This window comes from Catharus ustulatus, chromosome 9 (assembly GCF_009819885.2).
Source record: "Catharus ustulatus isolate bCatUst1 chromosome 9, bCatUst1.pri.v2, whole genome shotgun sequence".
Taxonomy (NCBI): Eukaryota; Metazoa; Chordata; class Aves; order Passeriformes; family Turdidae; genus Catharus; species Catharus ustulatus.
In genome coordinates, this window is record NC_046229.1 from 12,436,220 (window position 1) to 12,461,425 (window position 25,206).

Sequence of the window (25,206 nt, forward strand, 5' to 3'; positions counted from 1 at the left end):
TTTCTACTCATGCTAGATCTGTCTTCATACCAAAGGAACAGCAGGTGTTGTTGGGTAATATACAGCGTTAGTAATAGCATCAATATACAAACCCAGGTGGTAGATTCAGGATTAGAAAGCCTGAAAAGCTGAGTCTCTTTTCACCTTGCCCTGTCTAGATAATCATAACTCAATTAGTTTATTTTCCTTTTCTAAGATTTTACCTGAGGAAAAAAAAGGTTGTCATTATGGGTGACAAGAAATCACGAAGGAGGTGTCTACATTATGTGTCAAGCCATGCAGACATCATCTTTTAAAGCACTATTTGTATTTTTTTGCAGAACCAGTTCTTGGACTTAGAGTCAAATGTGCTATAATTAAACATTGATTCACAGGAATGGAGGGATTTTTTTTTTCTCCTTTAAGGAAATGGATTTTAGGTGAGTAATGGAACAAAGGAGCACAGTATAACTTTGGTTTTTTTGTCAGAAAACAAGCTGCAAGTAACCTTTTACTTGGACTTAGAACTTAATATTTCTTTTTCTTTTTCCGTCCATATTGTCTTTATTTGTATCTTTTTGTTTTGATTGTTTAGCATTCAAGGATTCTAACCTTTCACAAAATATCTAAAGTTGCAGTGAAAATAGATGGCTGACTCTGAAATTATATTTACTCTTTTATTGCAGTTTTCATATCAGACTTGTACCAAACTTTCTTTTCTTATAAACCTTTTTCTTTTAGAAACTGTATGGAAATAATTTGGCAATGACTAACATTATAGCATAGCTTCATATTGTGAAGCCTTTTGGAATATTTTGTTGAGACTTAGGTTGGTATGGGCTCTGGCATTTGTGGCATTTATGTAAACTACAAATATTTTTCAGAACCATTGTTAATTTGAGCTCCATAACTGAATGTTGTGACCCATATTTGCTAGTTCAGGATTTGCAGAGTCACATTTTCCTGTCACTCCCTGTTCATGTGAATTAAAATCAGAAGCACAGAGAACACAGACCGTCAGATGATAACAAACAAGGATGGTGGGTCAAACCCAGTACTTGTCTAGAACTTACAGTATAATCTGCTGCTACACTTAGGATTCCTCAAGAAGCTGGTCTTGTAGTGTCCAAATTCTTCCACCTTACATTGTTTAAAATTCACTTTCTCAAATGGACTGGTAACATTTAAGTGCTTAGACAGACAGAAATGACCTCTGTGAAATCTTTATTTCTCTCTGATACTTGTTTAGCAAAACATCTCAGCTCATGCTTAGCCCCAGATATATTTAACAGGGGCACTATCCCAAACCAGATAAAAACATTGATTTTTCATGTGTTTTGGAATGGATCCCAAAGCATTTAAGCACATACTAAATTCTGTATTGGCTGAATTACCTCCAATTTGTATTGGATAAAAATTTTAAATGGAGATAATCAATGCATGTACACTGAAGGCAGTGAAGCTAGGAGACATTTATACTATGTGAGTATTCCCTAAATTCTCTTTGCTTTTTTTTTTTTAACAATTTGCTTGTATCACAGAAATCTGTGATTTCCTGCTGTATTTTTGGTCCACAGTAAGCTTCCTTCTTGCAAACAGCAGCTCAGGCTGCTCACTAAAGTATTTGTAACATGGTCCTGCTCTGTGATGGTTTCAGAAAGTGACACCAATTGAAAGTACACTGTACAACTGACTTTAGTGTATAATTTATTGTAACCTTCAAATCCTTTCCTTGTTCTGGATATTGTACTGTTCACTCCTTCCTTTTATGATTCAGTCTATGTGATTTTTACTACCATTCCATCTCAGAAGCTTGCACTTCACCATAACATTCTTTCTGAACCCCTTTGGAAAATATGGGTTTAATCTTTCAAAATTAACCTGGATATGTGTGGCATTTACAAATTTTGATTCCTTGGTTAGTTTCCCAGAATATGGGCTGATACCTATGCATAATGTGAAAAACCAAAAAACAACAAAACCAAACCAGAGCAACCAAACAGAATAACAGAAGTCAATCTGAATGAGCTGCTATCCCTGATTGTTCCTTGTTTTGGTGCAATTGGGTGTCATTACCTACACTGTGGATACAGAGATGTTTGAGTTTTTGCAGCATAATACTTTTGTACTCTTGTGTAGTGACTGCACAGAGCTTGCTGGTATTTAGTCCCAAAGCTATGATTTCAGCTCTCTGTAGTCTTGCATTTAAAAGCAGCCAATTGAGATCAGTTCCTGTAGACCTGAATCTTCAACTGTCTGTGCAGATACAGCTTATTACTAGTTTTATGCTAACAATAAAAAGCAATAAAATACATTTTAGTGGAGACAAAAACATGTAGTGAAGGCTTTTTAAAAAACATCTACAGGCAATTTGCATATCTAAGATACATATTGTCTGTCATTGACAGAAAATATGTGTTATGCTGGAAATTACTCCATTAGGTGTAAGCAGGGCCCACTGGCTAGCATGGAAGGTTGTAAGTTTATTTCTTTCTCCTTAGCAGAAAATTTTTTACTATCCATTTTCTATTTTTATGTTTTACTTATGTTAGATGCCCTGATTTATTTTTTTTGTAATGGCAAAAAATGGTATAAAAAAAGCTGAAGTTGTTCCAGTAGGTACGCATATGGCACTACACATTGTCTACAGTAAAACCTTGGAATGTTCTGTTTATAGACATCCTTGTTTCCTTGTCTATGGAAAGATTTATAACCAGCTCTGTTTTCTGTCTTTTTCAATGCCATGCTTTCCTACTTTAGAAATCAATCTGTTAGATGAAGCAATATCAAATCAGTTTTTGAGATCCAGAAAAAAAATATGTCTAGCCTTACACCTTTTTCTTTGCTAAACAGCAAGAGGGGGTTTTTTTACACATGGTCTTCCTCTTTAAAAACAAACAAACAAAAAAAACCCGACAAAAACTCTCATGAGTGATCTCTCCTGTGAGCACTGCTCAGCTGGGGTTGATTTTTGTGTTTTCCTCTGAGTTTGGAGGCTCTGGAGATCTAGTCCAGCCTTCATCCCCAAAGCAGAGTCAGAGCAGATTGCTCAAGGCTCTCTCCACTTGTGCTTGAATGCCTCCATGGATGGTGACTTCCCAGCATCTTTGGGCAACCTGTTCCAGTGCCCAGTCACCCTCACAATAGGAAGGTTTTTAGGATGTTTGTCTGGAATTTCCTGTATTTTTGTTCATGCACATTGTATCTTGGTCTGTCACTGGGTATTGCTGAGAAGAGTTTGATTTCACCTTAACTCTCACCCACCCCAGTCAGGTATTTATACCAAATCTTTGCACAGGACAAAGTCTTTCTCTTGGCATTTAATGTATCAATTCAGACTTTTTTTCCCAGACTCAGGATCCACAAGGTAAATATTTCTATATATTGCTAACTCTCTTTGAGACTTTGGCCCCTTATGTTCCCTGTCATCCCTGCCTACCTTCTGCCTTATTAAACTTCTATTCCCATTCCTTCCTTCCTGCATCTGTCTGTGGGTTCTCCCCATAGGACAGAACAAATGTTACACAGCACAAATAAAATAGCATATAAATGAATGTTGCCTCAAACTGCAGTATTTTGGGATTGAGTGAACATAAGCAATAGCTCACTCCAGGGATAATGCTACTGATTGTGAGAGGCCTATTCAGAAGGAAGCGCTATTTAAGGTGACACTGTTAGGCTTAGAGTCCAAGGGATTGTGAGTTACAAGTCATTCGTTATCCATTTGCGCCAAAACAAGAAAAAATTTATGTTTCTTTGAGAAATAACTTGGTATCAGAAGTAACCCCTGTGGCCACTCCACCAGTTCAGAAACAGATATAGCTGCCAAAGTTGACTCCTAAATTTGAAAATGCACTCAGAGACAGATCTTTTCTGCTCTGTGCTGTTTATTGCTTTTGTCATGGGGGATTGTTCATTACCCTGCTAATTTACTCTTCATCTGTACTTTACATAGCCCTTTAACAATATCACCTGTTTGTGATAAAGATGTTCTTAAAAAATCCATCATGGTTTGAAAGATATTTGTATTCATTATTATTTCTCATGTATCATGCTTTTGGGGAGCAGAATTGATATTTTTGTGCTCAGCAAAAGGACAGAAGTAAAAGCACAGTTATATACTGGAAGCAGTATCTCCTTTCAGCACAGCAGTTTTTCAGTAGAAACTTGTGCAGTCTCTTACCTTCCTTTGTTCAGATCTCTCTGTAGTGGTTTACAATTCACAGTGAAGGTTTCTTATTTCTGCCACTGGCAGAAATTACTTACCCAGAACTTAACTTATATTAGTGTTAAAGGAGAATGAATTCCTTTCTTCCCTTTTCCTTTGTTTGCCTTATCAGACTCATACAAACTTGGGTGTGGGTTTTGGACTTTTTTTTTTTTTTTTTTTTTTTTTAATTGTCAGTGTTATAGATTCTGGTCATATGAATAGTGCTGCTGAATATATTAGTAAATAAATAAAATAGTGGTGTAAAGGTTGCATCTTAGAGAAAATCTCAGCATGATAGTGCAGAATAGACCAACCTTGTTGTGCTATTACATTTAATGTTAACAAGTGTAAAGTCAAAGACAGCACACACACACACACAAAAAAAGAATCTGATTCTCACATCCCAATACTAATAATTGAATTGTTACAACCCAATATCTGAAGCACATCAGCATTTACAGTCTGTTTTTCTGAAGTCTGCAGTTGTTATTTTGCCTTATAGCCTCTTCTTCCCATTGTGGCTGAGCACCTGGTTCTGTTTTCAGAGCTCTGTGTGAGTGCAGTGTTTGCTTCCTATACAGGAACTGTTGTGAACAGACTGATACCTGTCAGAGGGACGTTCAGTACTGTAACTGGTTTGCAAATGTTGCGGCCAGCCTGGAGTTCTCTGGACAAGTTCAGCTGTAGTGATGGATGTGGAAATGTGCTGTAGCACAATCTGTACACGTGCATTTCCACAAGTGGTGGGTTTTGTTTGATGATACACTGAAGTCATGAATCACAGGAACTCTGTGTGCAGGGGAGCATCAGAGATTCTACACAATACACTGGTGTTTTATCAAGGGGCGTTGCCTGTGGAACCCTGTATCTGCTTTTACAAGTTACTTGGTTAGCATATAAAATTGCAACAGCTTGGAACCAAGCAATCCATTAAATGTGAATTTAACCTGTGGGTTTTTCCTAGGCCAGTAGGGTCACTCACCTAGCAATGGCTTTAAAACATTCATAACTGCTTTTCTATTGTCTACATTATCAAAGGTAGTAGCCACAAAATAGCATTTCTTTACCATAGGACATGTAGGGTGTCTCTGCAGCAAACAAACATATGTTTGCCTTCACAGGAGAATTCTAAGGAACCAAGGAACTTTAGAGCACAGCAGGCTCATGCTCTGTAGTTAGAAACTTTCTGCAGAAGGTTCCTTTAGGGCTTCATTGCCCTTGAGTAATTTGTGGCATCTGATTCATTTTCCCCTGGCAACTATATATGAAGATGATGCTAACAATATGGCAAAGACTTTGGAAAAGTGTCAAGGAAGAGCTGATCAGAAACATGTGAAAATGCACACCCTCAAACTGACTTTAAAAACAAGGGTTTTTTGCAGATATAGAAATTTTTATTCTTTAAATACACACTCAACATCACAGTTAGTGTAGATGTATCACTATTCCAGACTGTGATATGTACATCAGGCAGTTTTTTTAAAAGTAACTCGTACAAAATATTATTTACTTAAGCAACCTTGAAAGCAGGGTCTAATTGCTTATCATTTGACCAAGTTTACAATAGAAAAGAATTTTACATCCTTACTCATAATGAGTGGTACTTTATTCCACAATTACCCCTATTCTTTGCACTAAAAAAAAAAAAAAAGGATGGCAAGTCTAGAGCTATCATAAACCATGAAGAAATACAGTTTTTACACAAAGACATCTTCATATCTACTGTTATCAAGAAGCAGGACTTTTCTAGGAATGCTTCAGGTAACGTTTGAATAGATTTTCAGGAAAGGAGGGTTGATTTCAATCCTTCTATTGCATTTAAGCAGGATTTCAGTATAAATCATAAAAGGTGATGGGCTAGTGAATATTTGTATTTCAGTTTCATTTTGCTGTAGCTTGAACTCAAAAATCAGAAGTGCATGACACTGTAAAACAACTGTTAATAATTAGAAAAATATTCTTGGCTTTCTAAAATGTTTGAAGCTGTTACCTTTGTTGCTGCTGCATTATGGATAACCTGACCTGTTCTCATTTTGTGAATTCCTCTGTCTGGGGATCAAGGTTTGCAAATTGCAAGTTGCTTTATTAGAACATGAGTTCCATCCATCACACACACATCTGCCCTGGTACCTTTTTGCTAAAGGATACCTGGACAGCTGCTTTCTGTGTAGTGCAGGGCACAGTGCTGAGCTGGAGACTGCAGCACAGAACATTGCCTCCTTTCTTTAGTGTCACCCAAGAAGGCTAAGTTGTGAAGTGCTGTGTGCACATCAACTTACTAATATTCACAGAATTACAGAAAATAGGATAAGAAAGGAATTCTGGAGATAGCAAGTTTGTAATTGTGCCCCTGGCAAGATTGTTTATAACTGTTTTCATATAGAAAGCTGCTTAAAGTCTAGCTGAATCTAGCTACCCCCCTGCTAATGTAGAACAGACGTGAAGAATCCTCTGCAGCATATTTTATATATTTGGAAACATTTATCACAGCTCCTCCATTTTCTCTTCTCATCTCTGCACTAACCCAGTTCCTCCACTGCTGGTTAATTTTTCTGTGGCATGGATTATTCTTTTTGCTTTTTCTGGGCTTTCAGCAGCAGATCCAAATCTGTGCTGAAGTCGAATGCCCAGACTGAATTTACTATCAGTGCTTCTGAATAGAGTGAAAAGATAATTTCAAAACCCTTTATGTATGTCTCAGGATTATGTTTGCTTTTTCAGTTGCTAAAACCTGTATTGATGATTTTGCTGCCACTGAGCACACATTTGTGACTTGTAGCTCTGGAGATGACTGCCATTGTCACTGAAGGCTGCCCCACTTTAGGAAGTTAAAGCATCAATTAAATCAGCTAAATGTTTATATTGCTGACATCTGGCCAGCAGAACGGATGTATCTTTGTTGGAATAGAAATCCACAGAAATCAAAGGTTATGCTCAGAATAAGATTATACATCATAATCTCATTATTTGAATTGGGAGGGGGATGTTGAGATTAAAAAGAGAGAGAAATGGAATGCAGTATACACTAAAACTGATATTTGTTACAGAGAAAACGCAAATGGAAGAAATTAGAGGAGACATGCCTGATTTGAACTTCAAAACAGTGAAAATAGCATTTTGTTTCTATTTTTATTTCAAACCACAGCCAAGAAAAGGAATAATGTAGATGGAGACAAAAAGAGACTTCTAAGTGCTTTTCTTTTCAAAATTTTTCCTAGTAAGAGATGGATGGCAGGGGATTTTATGCCCTAAACAGCACTTAAAAGTGCTTTTGCTTTTTTAATACTGTCCTTCGACTGAGAAAGTGAGAGAAAGAAGCAGACAAGGTGCCCTGACATATCACTTCTAAGTGATTTCCCTCCCGAAAGTATTCAAAAGACCGATAGAAGACTTTTTTTCTGTTGGATATTTATTTTGTTCTGTGACTTGGCAGAAATTAAATGGGAAGATGAAGGGAGAGAGCTCTTGCTTGTGGAACAGTATTAAATACCTGACTAGCTTTAGTTGTGAGGGTGATTGGAAAGATAACCATCTCTATTTGGCATGGCATGCTACAGAATTTTTCTGTTAATGTCTTATGTATTTTTCATTGTGAGTCTCTTGTTCCAAAGTATGTAGCTAAGCCTAGTCAGGGAGCAAATCCCAAGTCAAATTGTCTCATGCGTAAAGAAAGAGAGTTTGGAAGGCAGGAGTCATTAGAGGGAAAGGATTTTTCATTTTAGTTATGAAACTTAATTTGTTTTCACTGTCTTCTCTCTTTGCATCTCTAAAATATTGATAGAGGTTATAATTTCTGACAGTGATGTTGACTGTGGCATGTAAGTAGGATCCAACAGCTGAAACCGATAGTGTAATATCCTGACGGGGCCTCTCACACAGAGACAGGAATGGAAGGTGCAGCTGAAAAAGTGTATAATTGGTATAAACGAGAATCTTGAGTCTGAACAGGCTTGAAATTGGAGGAAGTTCATATCTGCATGCAAGTTTCACAGCTCTCATCCAAGTTCTGAATTTCAGTGTTGATGTTTCAAGGAGGGCAGAGCAGCACTGTGTGTTCATAGGGATATGGATGAGAAGGAAACCTTTCCTCAGCAATAGAGCAGAGCAAGCACATGGATTTTAATCCTACCAGAAAATGGTTCTGTCTCCTGTTGCTTCATGGCAGATCCTGCCTTTCCTGTTTTGGAGTGCTTTCCATCTCTGGCATTAGTGATGACTCCCATCAGACACCTGTGGTCTCAGTGCTGATGGCTGATTGATCATACATGCAAGGCAGAGAAACAGCCTTTGATCAGTGTTCTTAAGTAGAGTATGTTTTATGCATTAAATTTGACTCAAGGATTTTAGAACCATGGGCTGCTTTCTCTTTAACGAAAGTTTCAGAATATTTGAAAACTGAGGAATTTTTTGTGCCTGTCTACTTTGTCAGTTTGGGGTTTCTTTCATAAATTTTTTTCAAAAACAGTTGTTCTTGCTTTTTCTTGAAGTTTTTCCAGCTGCTGATATTGTTCAAAATAGCTCTGTGCTATGTGGGACCAAAACAGTTTTGGCATTAAAATAAAGCACAGCATTAACTGTTTTGTTTCAACAATAAAATGGGAAATAAATGAGTAGTTTTGGAAAAATAATTATTTATTATCGGATAGACAGTACTCTTGGTTATCTTCACAGTTAATTACATTTTGATTTGAAATGCATGGATGTGGAAGTAAACAGCAATGTTTTTAATAGTCACTGTATATGGGTCACTCCAAATGGCATTTAATCCCCTAAAATGGTTTGTGGGTAGAAGTGTGTCCTGGGAATATCAAGGCAAGATAACAGCCATGCTCTTCAGTTTAACTTGTTAATCAACAGGTAAGAAGAAATGCCTTTGTCTGGTCAGGTATCCATGAGCAGCAGCCGGATGCTTTGCCCTTTCCAAATGTACTCTGAAGAAGAATGGAGCTGTGCTCCTTGTTTTGCCCATTAGATAGCATTATCTCTGTGGAATGCCAATTCATATCTCCTTGTGCCGTGTGTGGTTCTCACATATGGGATTTTAATAACTTTCATGCTGTGCTATGAATTCATAAACAGGGCTTCTAGAGGAAAAGCACCACAGGACTTTATTTTTTAATTATTGCTCTTTTGAAAAAAGGGGTCTGCAGGGTTTTTGCAAGGGTCTTGTGACAGAGTCAGCAATTGTTTTGCTGCTGCAGCGAGGTTATTCCAAGAGGAGGGACAAATACAGTATTTACCCATGATATACTTTTTCAGAATTGATTTTCAGTACCCTACATTTCATAGCGACTATAATGCTGCTGGAATAGATGGAATTTTGAAGGTCTGATGGTATGGGAGTTTTCCCCATTTTTCTGGAATGTAAGGAACATTTGATTTTTCAGAACATACCTCTCCTCCTCATCCCTCCCCCCGTCTCAGCCTGTGAAGCCACTCAGTGGCTCAGTGGACACTAGCACGTGGCAGCAATTTAGATTTCTGCTCTGAAAAAGACCTATTCATGCTGGATCAGTGGGGTTTTTTCTTTCTTTTTACCTCTCTTCTCCCCGGAGTCCATTTGAGCCACCACTTCTGCCTCTCAGCTGTGTTCCAGTACTGGTGAAGAAGGCACCACTGTTAGTTAGTAGAGCTAAAAGGAGTAACAAAAACTCCCTGCACTGGTCTACAGGTATGGTGTGGTATTTATCACCTTCTATTCTCTGCTAACAGCCTTAGAAAGCAGACCTATGAGGAGGACTCAATAAACTTAGCTTTCTCTACAAACACCTAGGAAGCAGTAAGTCTGAACTGTTGGATACAGCCATTTTAGCAGTCCAGGTGCTGGTCATACATGCCAGGAGGGAAATTGCATCACATTGCTGCCCATACCCTGTGCCACAACCAGCTGGAGGGAAGCTGTGGTCATTCTGGATTCCCATCTCGTAACTGTGCCTAATTATATTTTATCTGGAAAAAGATTTATTAGGTGTAGGTTCTGTGCAGGGTTCTCATAGGATATGCAGATCAAATCTTTAGCCTTTTCATTTTAGGAATGTTTCTCTCTCCTGCTGTATTTTGTGTGATTTTGTGTGTGACAGGCAGTAGAAAGAACCAAGAACAGACAAGAAAAAAAGAGAGTAATTTTTCACTAATTGTTCAATTTTCAACATTTTGTTGTCATTTTGAGTTCTTTTAGTTCTAAAAATGTTCCCCAGGACATTGAATAGTCCTCATTATAAAAATGTGTGCTGTCTTTTTCATTAAATTTTATTGAGCTTCCCCTTGGTTCTTCAAAGTGATAGAACTATAGAATTACTGAAAAAAGTATGTTGGAAATAACCTCTGAAGACCATCTTGTCCAGTATCAGCTATAAATAAGACTAACATCAAGGTTAGGTCAGGTCTGTGCCTCTTCAAGCTTAGAAAATCTCTAGGAAAAGAGAGTCTAGAATCCTTTGGGCAGCTGTTTCAGAGCTTAATTGCCCTCTGTCATAAAAGTGCATTCCTTGAAAAAAAGATTCTTTTTTAATGGGATATATATATATAGCCCATCATTTTTTTTTTTTTCCTCAGCTCATCTGCTTTGGCCTTTTTTAGCCATGAGAGCACTGAATGTCTTGACACCATGTATGATGGGGTAGTTGAACACAGACCCACACAAACTTCTTCGTGCTGCATCTATAGTTCTACACTTGTATGACTCAGAGAGAGAGAGGATGCCAAAACTTGCACATTTGCTTTGTAAATATTTTCTTAGAGTTAAATTAATATATAATCTAGACCCTCCATCTCTCACTTGTTCCTTTTGGTGGTGTTAATACATATGTACATGTATGCGCTTTTTTAAAAGTCACTAAGCAAATGAGAACATAGAACTAATGTTGAATATGGAAAAGTTTTCATAGAAATGAAGAAATGAAATGAAGAAATGTTAGTTCTATGCTTTTCCTCACCATAAACTGTAATCTGAACACCTGTTAATTTCCTTTGGATGATTATTTTATAATTATTGACTTCACTTGATTTTTTTTTCTTACTCAGCTGCATTCCCGAGTCTCTCACCCCAGCTCTGTGGCAGAGAGGTGGAACTTACCCTCTCAGTTTCCAGTGTGCAGTTGTGAGCTGTTGATAGCTTGAGGTGCAGCAGAGCCTGTAGCATGGAGCAGCATTGCTCCAGAAGGAGGATGAAAAGAGAGGCACAACTTGTTTGCTTAGAAGGCACTTAGCAGTATTCCATGATCTCTTCTCTTTCTAGGCCCTCAGCTGAGATGTATTTTGCTGTATCCATAATGCCAGCAAGCCACAGCAGGCAGGTGCTCTCAGAGGGCACTGATTTCTTTCTCACATTGCTATCCCAAGAACCTGTTTTGTCAGAACCGTGGTAGTCATTGCTGTATCAGTGTGTTACAGAGCCACTGATGAGCTTAGGGTTGACCTTTAAGATTGCTTCTCAAGTTTCAAAGAGCCTGCTGTCCTTGGAAACATTGGGAATCACAAGCTACATTAAAGCCAGCAGTTGGAAGGAACAAAACAAAAAAGCTTACACGAGCACTGTGCACTCACAAGCAGAGTGGAAATGCCAGCATGGAAGCTCCCGTGGTCTCCAAGGCTTCCATCCCAGAGATAGACTGGGGGCAGGAAATAGTTTCAGTAGTGACCAGGCAAGTCCATCCAGCCCAGAGCATCAGTACGTGTGCTCACACAGAGAAGCAGCCCTGCATTCTGGCTTTGTGAGTAGGTAACTTAGATCAGGAAAACACTCTGCATCCTTTGCAGGGGTTGAAGCAGAATCATGGCTGAGCAGCCTCTGCTGCTGCCCTGGCAAAGGAGTAGCAGCATGATTTTGTAATCTTATCCATCCATGAACTGCAAATCCAAAATTCTCTTCCCAAAACTCCTGTGTTCTGTGCAGTCTCCATGAAGTCTTCAGTCATGTCAGTGGGAGTTTTACTTTTAACTCTAATGTAGGCAGTGAATGTCAACATATAGGTACATTGCAGTGGTATTTTTCTTTTGAAGATGTATGAAGGGCTAAAATTTAATTTCTCTCTTAAAAATTTAAATTATAGATAGAAGAGCTATATGATTATAAATACACATTTTGGTAGTAGTGTTGTTTATATCTTGCAACTATGTCTGTCAGGCCAAACAATATAGTGGAGAAAAGATTGATAGGGTTTATTATTTTCATCTCTTTATAAGATTTTGTTTTGCAATTGCTTCTAGCATGTTTCACCTCATAAATTACCAGCTCATTTGTGTGTGTTACTCAGCACCTCAGGCCTTGGTGTAGTTCTGAGCTCTGTGCTGAGGATGCACAGACCTGCACAGGGCTCTTCACTTCAGTAAGATTTGGCAGAGGCCACTGAGCTCAGGGGCTTTTCTTCAGTAAAGGCTTTTAAGTGAGGGGTAAAAATGGGGCTGGTTTGGCATGTGGTGGGAGCAGAAGCTGCGCTGTCGAGGAAGGAGAGCTGGCACAAAAGGATCTTTGAATTATTTACAAGTCACTTAAACCCAGTGCTTTCCACTTGAGTTTCTGCTTGCCTAGTTATCGCAGGTGTTGTTAGTCCATGATACAAACTGTTGTCTGCAGGAAATCTGCACTGATTAAAAGGTGGTTAGTGGACATATGCACCAAGGCAATGATGCAAAAGCAGTCAGAAGAGAGTGTATGTACAGTGATTTTCTTCTTTTGAAACAGACTTTTAACTTCAAAGTTTTAAAATATGCAGGTGTGCTTCAATAGCTTTCATTAATAACTTTAAAAAACGTAGAACACATCCACCTAATTATTTACGCAGAACTTTCCAATCCAGTTTAATTTATTGTCCTGGTGCCCATTGCCATAGTGTTTGAAATTTCAGGTGTCTGACAAAATGATGATTTAACCTTGTATCTTTCTGCAACTTAAATGATTTTATGATTATAAATTGAAAAATATTTTAAAGCAATTAAATGTTTGGACTAGCATTTTCTAATTGAAATTTTAACCTGAAATCACATTTTTAGAGAAAATTTTAAACATTTTTACAGATGACAGTCATAGGGTGTTACTGCAAATATTGCCAATGTACCAGTGAAAGTAAATGAATGTGTCCAGAAGCAACTGTGTATTCTCTTTTAGATTAGGCTTCCTGCAATTAAAAACACTGGACTTAGAAAGCTTCTTAAGACTTATTTTGTCAAATGAAAAATGCCACTGGTTTTAATGCTATTGTAATAAACCTTATTCCTGGCATGGATATTATATATTTTTTAATTTCAGAAAAATGGATAATTAGCATTTTAGCTTATCACTTTCCTTCCATGCATACAAATAATTTGTCAGATAGACCACCAAGAGAGACAAAATTAAATAATAGGTCTAGATAGCATAGAACCTAAATAAATTAGAGGTTAGACTTCCAGCCTGTTAGGTGAGTTTTCATGGGAAAGAAGAGGGGGTTAATGCAAGGAAGTTTTTCTAACATTTTTTTGCTGCATACCTTGATATTGTTTCCCCATATCAAATCCCAGATAAATTGACCTGAAATAATATGCAAACTTCATATTAGAAATCCCCTCATTTATTTGTGAGTCTAATTTTTTCAAATGTATTTAGATTAGAGGCCTAACAGGCATTACTGCATCTGTGATTCAGCCAACTAAGTTCCTAGATAATGGTCCATGATTAATGGTGAGTGCTGGTAATAGGAGGTTATTAGAGAAAGCAAACTTGGAACAAATCTGCTGTATACATTATATACTTTACCGCCATCTGTGGGTATTTATAATAAATACAAATTAAAGTCAGCAGTTAGAGAAACCCATGTTCTCCATATGTGACAGTGAATTCCTTGGATGTAGTCTTCCAGTAGGCATCTTCACTGTAGGAATTCCCATTAATTTTTTTTTTTGCAGAGATACTTACTTTTACTTGCAAAGAAAAAACAGCTTTTGTGAATAGAGTTCATTTGGCCTTGGTTGCTGTCAAGGATGTCTTTCTAGAGTCCACTCTGATAGTACCTCTGCTCTGCTGCCACACACATTATTGGGTGTGAAAAATTGTTTTTGTCCTTTTGTACTGAGCTTCATTCACTATTCAGTCCATGTGCTAGCAGGACGTTCCTCCCTTTTATGTCTCCTTGAGTTGTGACATTTTACCTCCTTGTGGTTTGTATTGTTTGCTGAGCAAATATGTCTGTATAGAGAAGAAGCAATTGTTATCTTCCTTATTGCTAAATGTAAAAAGCAGAAAAGAAATGTGATACAGGCAGAGAATTGCAGAAGGTAAATTAGAGTTAAATATAATGGTACCAATAACCTGCTGAATCAAGTGACATGTTTGGTAGCACATTGCTGGTAGCAAATGTGCTGTTGCAGCAGAGTGACCAAAGAGGTGCCATTGTTAGGATCAGCTTGTGTTATGCTTTGAGTTGTTTATGCTGTTTGATGAACAGTGTCTGGTTTGCATGGTGTTTTTCCAGTAACTTTTGTGCACAAAATTCAAGTAATCATGTACTACTGAGGGCAGGTGAGCAATGTGGTGGATGTTAAGATAAATGACTTACTGGATTCAGCATTCAGCAAGCAATATTTGGCTGGAAGAATTCCCAGCTTTTGAACTATTACAGAGTTATGATATTTTAAATCCTGTGTGTTGTAAATGGGTGATAGATGAAGTGTCACAAACATTCTGGTTATTTATGATCATCAACTAAACCTCTGGGATGAAGTTAGGAATACTGTAGAACTAATGTAGTTTGTTTGGTTTTCCATTTTGTACAGGTGAGAAGTTAATTTTTTCATTGACTGTTTTTCAGAGTGAATGCTATTTTAGTGCCTACTTTGTGAACTTTATCTGCATAGGGTGTGCATGATGGAGTTTGCCTCCCATAACAATTCAATCCTCAGCAGTGTTTGACAGGAGCATTTCCACACACGTTCTTGGGTGTACTTGTATTTTTATGCTGATTTTTTAATATCTATATGCCAAAGAGTATTCGGCTTTTCTTCTAGAGGTATTCATTATGTTGATCTGAAGGTGCAGACATCTGCCTGCCTAGGGATGTCAGTGTTTCTGGTTACCTACAAACTATAGTACTATATGCTGGACTGAACATATCCATTTTCATTTGTTTTCTACTTGGATAGTTGCAGTGTGAAGGACAAAAGCTTTTCTCTCTGCCTATTCATTCCTAAATTATTTGATCGACATGTCTGATGAGGTTTTCTTCACAAGAGTTAGTTTATAACTTAACAAATATCTTTAGGAGTTTTGGTTCTTCTTTGCTGGATTGCATTCCCAAACATCATGGTTTATCTTCTCGGTTATATATCAGTATTTTCCTTTTTCTCAAATCCTTCTTCCCCTTACATGTTTCCCTTTAAGCACTAAATGACATTCTACCCTTTCATGGGTGTCTGAATTTTTTTTCTGTTCTCTTTCTCTTCTGTGTGTTCTTTTTGTTTATTTCCTCCCCCTTCTGAGGACATGATCCATTCATGAAGATAAGACCATGTCCCTTCTGCCATCCTGCCTGGGGACAGGACAGTTTGCCAGGTACCTGAGACACGAACAAAATGGGTCTTCTGCAGACTGACTGAGAGTGCACGTGCAGGGACAGGTCTTCACATCTTCGGGAAATGCCTTAGGGCAAAACTTTCTTCACCTGCCACTCTCAGTGCCCAAAGTCCCCAGAGCTGTTGACCATCAGTCCTCCAGAGCTCTGCCTCTCCTGGGTCTTTCTGTTGTACTTGAAGCCCTGAATCTGGCAACTTCCCTTCCTCTATTAACCCTCCATGCAGGGGCAGAATAGTTGCTCCTGTTCTTATTTACTCCCTGCCACCTTTCTATTTTTAAATATTTTTTACCAATAGAACTATCAAGAGGATTCCAATAGTTTATTGTTCCAGAAGAAAATACTAGTGTAGGCTTATTTAAAAGATGTCAGTTTCTATAACGTTTCAGCTGGAAATCAGGAAAAAAAATAAAATTAAAGGGACTGTTTTTTTAATGTGAGCTCCCCTTCTTTCACATTTTCATAATAAACCAAAATACTCAATTGGAGGAACATTTTAACTCCTTTTTAGGAAATTACTTAAATACAATTTTTGAAAAATAGAAAGTTAAAATATTTTGATCAAGCTGGACATGGCTTTTATTCAATTTTAGTAAATTCTGTTTTATGAGATTATCGTGATGGGTATTATCTTTGACTTTTCAGTTTTTCCCCTATAATAAAGTAGTGGAAAATACCTAAAATACATAACAAGGCCTGGTTTTTATTCTTTATAGGTTATATACTTGATTCTTTCTACTCAGTTTTCTCACTTATATTGAGACATTTGTTTTCGGCTCCTGATATCATGAGATGTACTTAATTCTTGCTTTGTTTCAAAGCTGCTTATATTGTTCCCAATAGGAGCAGCAAAATCAACAACATCGTGGTGAGCATTTGCTCTGCTGTATCGTGAAAGAGGTAGGAGCCGGCATGGAGTTGTCTGGAGCTGTCTTAAAAGTGAGAAAGATGACACTGCATCACTTTGCACTGTGGTTCCTGTTTGGAAGGTTTGAATTTCTGGTTTGGTGTTTTTCTTTCCATGAGAAAGAAAACTAAAGTGTTTCAAAATACACTTGCTGGTTGAAAGCTTAGAATGGGGTGGGTGGCTTTGGCATGCAAGTTGCAACCTCTGCCCGAAGTCTGAGCTTCCTTTGTTTTTCTGTCTCATTACCACTGACATGAGGAGTCCACAAGATACTTGTTCAAACAAAGGGTTTGTACAGCCCATTTAAGGAGCTGTAACAAGAGCTGCAAATCAAACAGTTCTGTAACAACTGGGTCAGTGTATATACAAAGACTTTCAAATATGGCTATTTATTCAGTCTCCTGCTGTAAGATTAGTCCCATTATGTGCCTCCTATGTATTCTCTTCAAATTCTTTCAATTTAAATAAAAACTTTCTGCTAGAACTCATGTATATATCAGTGACATGCATCTAAATAAAATATCCCAGGCACTTGAGTCTCAGGAACAGTCTTATGAAGAAGCAGGTCATATTCTATTTGTTTGGAAATGTGATGCATGTTGATGTGGGCTTATTTCAAAATAATGTCAAAATGTTAAAATCTTTATGAAATCTTAACATTAAATTTTATGAAGACAGAGATGTTTGCTGGGATGTCATTGTGAGGACTAGGACCAAAATCAACTGCTGAGGGTAAAAAACCCACAATACTGCCATAGGGGGGGAAGAGGGAACAAACACAAACTCAGGGTAATCAGACCTGTCTTTTTAATAATTTTTATCATTTTTTGCATGATGTTAGCAATATAATGTAAGTTTTATACAGTGCTGTACTAGTTTGGTAATTCTTGCTGGGTGTGAACACAAAAATACTATCTTTCTTTTCTTTTAATGTGCTGAATTTTTTCCTAGAGAAGCTTGGCAAGTCTTTCCTCCCAGTCAGAGGTCTGAAAAAATTGAGGAAGTGTAGATAAAACCAGCTTGTTTAATCACTGAAACATAGGAAAAATTAAAATACATTTTTTGCTTGTAAAGTAGAGAAAAGCAATAAAAACAATGCCAGACTGTTAATGCCTCTCTTGTACCTTTCATTTCAAAGACCTCAAAAGAACATCAAGAAGAATAAATGCAAAATCTATTCCCTATTGGCATCATTATAAATGTTGTATCCTCTAAAACTCTAAAGACATCCAAGAAGAGTAGAAGAATAAATGGCATTGAAATAAAGAAAGTCTCTCTGGAGCTTTGTTCAATCGGCTTTGTTAGAATTCACTCAAATAGGATGATTATAAGAAAAGATCTCATTTGTTTCAACATTAAAGGAGCAAATTAATATGTGGCAAGCTGCTAATAATTGCTTCATTATGTAGTGAATGGGCATTGCGTCCAATTTACAAAATTACAATCATATTGTTAAAGTAACAATTGAGAAACTTTAGTCTGAGTTTCCTAACTATCTGCATGATTAGTTGTGGGATTCAGAGTGGAACAGAGTTGGTTGGAGAGAACACACCACTGGTGTATAGTGCTAAAAAGCCACAAGAGAAATTCAACTTTTCATTAGTGGAGATTTCATCTGCAGAGGTCCTGAGCTGGATTTGGTCCAGCTGAGGAGCGAGTCTGGCAGTCTCTGCTGAGACCAGAACTTGGCATGTGGCTGCTCTGTCCAGACATTATTTTGTGGTTCAGAGACCTGGCCTGAGATCATGGACCTCAGCAGATGTACAGGGCTGTGCCTGGGAAACTTGGTGATCCGACATCTGTGCCATTGGGAAATCCACCCATACAAATGTCTCTGTAGCTGGAATTTCAGTCTCCTGATGGAGACACTGGAAATGGTGGGAGAATGTTCAAATTCGTAAAGTAAGCAATTTTCCAAATAATGAAATCCTGTATGGAACAAAATCATGTTTTGTGACCTACTTTAGTTGGATTTGCTTGTGACCTTTTCTAATTCTGGCTGATTTTGTTATTTAATGATTTGACCTTTGATTCTGTGAAGCCACTTCTGTGCTAAATGTAAAGAACTGTTAGATAAGTGACCTTTATTACGCAGCTATTTCTCTTTGCTAGAGAAATGGCACTGTTTTGAAAGTTCTAATTCACAGTTTTAATTATCTTTTCTATTGTCTGTAAGCTTGCACAGGAAATGGAAAGGTCAGACATTTCATTTTCTTTACTGATTAAAATATAAGTGTTCCTCAACAGTTACAATGTATCATTCAGGAAAAAGATGGGACTATTTGTCAGAACCATACCCAGCTGCTCTGCTGAGGACTTCTACATCCTTCTGGTCAGCAACAAAATGAGCCATTTTCTAGCAGCAATAATAGCTCAGCCCCCTTGGTGTTTAGAGGTGAAATAATGTCTAAGTACATGAAAGAGAGGAAAAGGTGACTGGTTCTTAATGTTTTTGTCTTTAACTAGTGCATCTATGATGCAAAGAAATGAAGGTCTTGTGAGAGGTGAACCTTGGCCTGATGTTCTGGGTCCAAAGAGGATAAGCACAAGTTTCTGTGTGGTCCTGCCAATCTGTTTCAATCCTTCTGCTGCTGGACCGTCTCTGCAGATTAGAGAGCAACCTGGACTGCCTGGCAGACCCATTTCTATTGTGTGTGGGTTCATGTGTGTTACTGAAACCACCCTTCTCACCTGTGACAAAAACCAACACCACAGACTGGGGCCTGTTTCCATATGGGGTTTGAGGAGTGAATACTGATGTGTGTTTTCTCATGTGTTGAGGGAGATATGATGCAGAAAAAGAATGAAGACAGTGGATGATTCTGAAGTTAGTGGAAAATATATCATGGGTGTCAGTCAGTCTCCTGACTCTGTCTGGGATGTCTGTTGGGAAATATGCATATTGGGATGTGAAAAATCTCTCTACATTGTAAAAAAATATTTATTGCAAGATAATGCTGCGAGGGGGTTAGCCTCTGACTGTTCAAGAAGAGCAGATTATATGTTGACCTAGTGTAGGCATTCAGTATTATGAAAGCACTTTATAAATTGGAACAAGATAAATGAATCACAACAAAAGAGCTAGAAGACCAGGGGACACAGTTGCAGGAGTGAGTACTCAGCTTATTCAGGCAGAACAGTTGCACTCAGAATAGAAAATGTGCAATGCATTTCTAACTAAGGTGAGAAAATCAAACAATTCCAAATTTAAGAGAGCAGCTCCATTTTAATGGAGAAGGAAGAATTTCATGAAAAAAGCAGCTCTGAGGATGAGACAAATTTAAATGGAACCAGATCCTTGACCAAATTGGCTTTTCCTATCTAGCAGTTTCATATTCAGCATTTGTTAGTTTGAAAGTTCACCCTGAAAGCTATAAATTAATCTACTGGGACTGTAACAATTCACTTCATGCTAGGATATGAGTTATGTGTGTGGATTTGTTTAGGTCACCCAGCCATGTCCTCATAATGTATCTTGGAAAGAATTTCTGTAAGTAAGTGGTAAACAGAAAGACTGCTGTGTTCAGCTGCATCTCCTGGGATTTCATCCCTGCTGTCAGAGCCATGCAGGACAGCTCTCTAAAACTATAACAGCTATAAAAAATGCATGGTGGTCTGTAAAGGAAACATTGACAATGCTTTTGTATTCAATCAGGAATCTTTACCTACTGGTGAAATGAGAAAAGAATGTTTTCCTAAATCAACCTCATAACAAAATCAAATAAATTACAATAGAGAAATCAAAGCTTTGAAATTGTGAGGTTTACTGCACAAGTCTTGCAGGATGCACCTTAATTCAGTACAGTATTTGTTGCCCAAAGATGAGATATTTTAGCTCTTATAGTTTGACTCTCTTCAGATGTTTGTCTCTTGTCCTTGCATTATTTCTCCTTATCAAAGAATTAGGTTTTTTGTCAGCAATCGCATCCTAGGCTTACAGTGGTCGAATGTAAGCAGGCTATTCATCCACATCAACTAAATGAGGTGTGATTTTGAAGAGAAATAACCTAGCATTCTGTCAGAGTAAATGTCCAAAGAATATGAAGAGAGTTCTTCCTAAAAAATACTGAACTGAGGTTGCTGGCTCCCAGTTGTGAGCATGGCAGAGGATCAAGTTATGACCGTACCAAAAATTGTAGGTTGTCTCTGACCTGGATGATCTCCTGTAGGGGTTTTTTGATGGATCTGATTTTCATTTGATTTCAGTTTCTAACTGAACTCTTTATACAATTCAATTTAAATAGAGGGCATTTCCTTTTAGTCTGTAGGTACAAAAGAACAAAAAGACATTTAATCTTTATACTCTGACAAATGGAACATCAGATAGGTCCTTATATCTCTGTTAGATGATTTTTTCTGTTTTCAATTCATACTGGAGTAATAGCACCCTAGAACATGGACAGGAAATATTGTCTTTGACTGTAGTTTTCTAAGGATTAAGTTCCTGGTTCAGGTGTCACCAGTCCATCTGCCGTTCATTTTCAATGGACCATAACCACTCTCTGAAGAGAACAACATATTCCTCTGTCCACATCTCCTTTCCAACTGTAGGATTTTCCTGCTATTAGATTGCTTTTCAGAGTTACATCTCGCATTTGACTTCTGTCAGAAATTTGGGGACTATTCATTCAGACATAAACACAGTTAATGCACAGTTAAACTTCCAGCATTACTTTTTCAGCAGGTTTTTTTCCTGTTACTGACAACACCTTGTTAAAAGAGAAGCCATTGATCTAAATAGTGCTTTCTACTACTTCTTTATTTCCTTGTTTTTTAGTGAAAAGAGTAATATTTAGAGAAAAAAAGAATGGTTATTTGTATAGTTGACTTTGCAAGGTGGGAACAAAGGCCTATTCCACTGAAAAGATTTGCAGTCAGAGCTTTGTAGTGGTAGAGTTTTGGAGTAGCTCTGCCACATGGGGATTGGGGTTTTGTTTTTTTAAAGAGAGGCATTGCTATCAATTTGTTGTACTCTACCTGTTTTTCTTTTAACTGAATTTTCAGTCCATGTTTTACAGAGAAAAACTTGCAATATATACTATTGTTTCCTGTCTTCCAGCCTCTACAGCTTGACTGTGACCTCTGTGCCATTGTTTCAAACTCAGGACAGATGGCTGGCCAGAGGGTGGGCACCGAGATAGACAAGTCCTCCTGCATATGGAGGATGAACAATGCTCCCACAAAGGGCTATGAGGAAGATGTTGGGAGAAGGACAACTGTAAGAGTGGTCTCTCACACAAGTGTGCCTCTCCTGCTCAAGAATCCCGAGTACTTTTTCAAAGAAACCAACAACACCGTTTACGTGGTCTGGGGTCCTTTTCGAAACATGAGGAGGGATGGAAATGGCATTGTGTACAACATGCTGAAGAAAACTGTTGACAGCTACCCAACTGCCAAAATCTACGTGACAACGGAGAAGCGCATGAGTTACTGCGATGCGGTATTCAAGAAGGAGACAGGAAAAGACCGGTAAGTCTTACACGTGAAAAGCAATTACAATGTTTGACAAAAGATATGAGAGAAAGTCCATGCGGGATGTCAGCTACTAAATGAGTCCCCAGATATGTTTTTAATGGATTGTTATATGGGTTTGACTGCCATAAGTACTTGATGAGGCAGCAGCTAGGCCCCATTTACCCCACCTACGCTACCTTCTGTTCATTCCATTTCTGTTGGCTTGAATCCCAAAAATATTGGATGTCTTCCTGAAATGTTTTCAAAGCTGTGTGTTGTTTTCAGCTCAATTTACTATTGATTAAATTGACATTTTATTTGAAGAGGATAATCCTACACAAACAACATTTCCAAATGCACAACCTCAGGATAATTCTGGATATTGCCTTTTCTTCTCTGTTGAGATTCACTGTAGCTTTTCTTCAAATACAGACTGCAAGGTTGTGCATTATTTCTGTTTCTTGGTGAAAACAGGTTATCAGAGATACTGGAATAGATTTGGGGTTTTACCAGTATTATGCTGAAGTTCTATTTCCCATGCTTGATAATGAGTATTTATGCTACTCAAGTGAGGCCGTAAGAGGTGAAAGTGTGAGGGCCGCTGTTTGGACTAGCATGTTCAAAGCAGAAACTGGATTTGTGGAACTAAGACTGCAGATTTCAAGAATTTGTAACCAAGCTGCAAAAATTCAGGTCATCTTTGTTTTGGCATGGAAGAGCACCTGTCACACATACTCGCTTGAGCTAACTAGGAAGGAGTTTCCAGATCACTGCTGTGCCTTAATATTAATTTTTAAATTTGCACATCATGAATTTGAGGTTGGGAAGGACTGTTGCTTCTGACCAAATTAAAGATACAGATATTCGCAAACAAATTAATGTGTTCTTAATTTTTGACTTAGCTTTTGAAGTAGGAAAGCTTGTTATCTCAAATGTACTTGTTTCACTGTGTTAGTAAACTGTCAGAACTTGGTGACGGTTGATTTTTCCTATTTTTCAAACTATTGGAACATAAGGAGGAGCCTGCCCCTGTTCACCAAGTGCTCATGTTGCTTCTATGGCTCTGGAGTTGGAGGGAGCTCATATATCTCCTAAAGGTGTTAAGGTTATCATGACTTCTTTAGTTTAACTGAACAAACTGACAAACAGGAGCTAATGAGTACACAAGATACATTCTTTAAAAATGACCTTTAATAATCCAAGTCATCCTGCTTACATATTAATCAAGCTAAATATGATCATGAGTACATTATTGCATTGCTGTACATAAATTTGTTTCTATATGAGTCAGGTCACAGCGACTTTACAATACTTCATCAAATTCCTTATTGTGAGATTAGACCTTGAAAAAAATCTCTTCTTTTTCCTGTGAATAAAAGAAAATCTCATCATTCAATGTCAAAGTATCCCTCTCTCCAGCCTAATCCGTTCCTCTTCAACAAATTAGCACATCTCAAGTTTTTATACTTATGCAATTAACACAATACAAATGCTTCTTTTCATGTCAAAAGCAGATTGAACTTCTCTCAGTGCTTATAGCAAAGTTCTTTGTTAAGTCTTCTTCACAGCTTAATGTCAAAGTGGCTCATGGTGTTTCTCCTAAAGTTTCAATTTTCAACAGCAATACATTTTTACCAGCCTGTCTCACAACCCATCACGTTGTTTGTGCATGTGCGTCCCTTGGACGCCAAGGGAAAAACTCAACATTTCTCACAGTGCTGACCAGGTAACAGCCTTGTATCTACTGCAACTTTCATTTTTAGTCCTACTTTTACACATCAAATACTTAGTGATGTTTTTAACATCATTTAGTGCTTTTGTCAGCCAGAAACAGGGGAAATGATTGATGCATCACCAGCCAACACCTTCTGTATCTCAAGAAGACATCTTGCAGTTCCCTACTAATCAGGGACTTCAGTTTGGAAACTGTTTCATTTGCTGTAGCATATTCAATTTGCAGGACCTGTCTTTTCTTTCTAGGGAGGATCATGAGACTGTTAGAGATACGTGACATTTGTGGAAGCAGTAAATGCAAGCACAGGAGATTTGAGAGCGATGAAAATACTTTTGCACACTGTGCCAGCTATTACAATGCTGAGACAGACTCAGGTTCCTCAGCCAAATATTCCTTCAGTTCCTCAGAGAAACATCAACCCTTGCCTGGAATATTAGACTGAACAGAGGTCTGATTCGACATGTTTCCAGCAAAAATTCTGGAAGGAAACCAATTTCAACTCATATTTTAAATTGTACTGGGTGGATTGAAACTACATCTATTTTAGTTTAATCCTAAAATACTGTCTTTCTGTACAGTCTATGCTGCTAATGCATAGTAAGATTGCAACAGATTTCTAGTCTGTCGAGCCTTTAATGAGTTTTCTGTTTCTACTCTTTGATGTACAATCTTTTTAGGTAATTAGTGGGACTTTTCAGCAGTTTCATCCTTGTGATGCTCAAGTTTTTAAAGGATGTTGTGAGAAGCAGCTAACAGGTGTGTGCTGCAGTCAGTTCTCTACTGCAGAAAATCTCTGGTCCTTCAAGTGCTGACATGGGAGCTTTATCCTGATTTCACTAGGTGCAGGTTCAAAACCCACAGCTTTGGTATTGACAAATGATTTAATACTGATGTGTGTAAGAAACAAGAATTGCTTCTAAGGAAATACCAACAAACATGGTTTTTTTATTTTGTAATGCATTTTTGAATTCTACAGCACTACAAAATACCCTCTAATGTGGGCTATCTGCACTGGGTAATTAACCTTGCATGAGTGTTAAGAATCTGGGGAACATATGTTCTTTCTGAGAGTCTTTGTTAGTGAAACAGTGGAGTTCAAGGTGGTGAATGCTCAGCCACTTTCAATAATTGCTGTACATAAATAATATTCATTACCAGACATTCACAATTATTCATTAATGCATTTTACTTGGTACTTCCCTAGAGGGAGCATAAAGCTGGCAGCTTCTTCCAGTACTTCACTAATGTGCTGGTGTATTATTATATATATTGACTCAAGTGAAAGGATTTAAAGAAATATTAGATAATTACTAAATATGGCATCTTTGTATGTACCTCAATCCAGATAAGCGGTTGTAAAGCCACCTATATCTTTGCC

The 25,206-nt window shown here is 37.8% G+C and overlaps 1 protein-coding gene across 1 annotated transcript in view; it reads left to right on the forward strand.

Annotated features, from left to right (window-relative positions):
• ST6GALNAC3 (ST6 N-acetylgalactosaminide alpha-2,6-sialyltransferase 3) overlaps nucleotides 1-25,206 on the forward strand; it is a 211,427-nt gene that overhangs the window by 118,959 nt on the left and 67,262 nt on the right. The window contains exon 3 of the mRNA XM_033067498.2: nucleotides 21,699-22,108. Coding sequence (XP_032923389.1) covers nucleotides 21,699-22,108 — 410 coding nt within the window. The remainder of the gene's footprint in view (nucleotides 1-21,698; nucleotides 22,109-25,206) is intronic.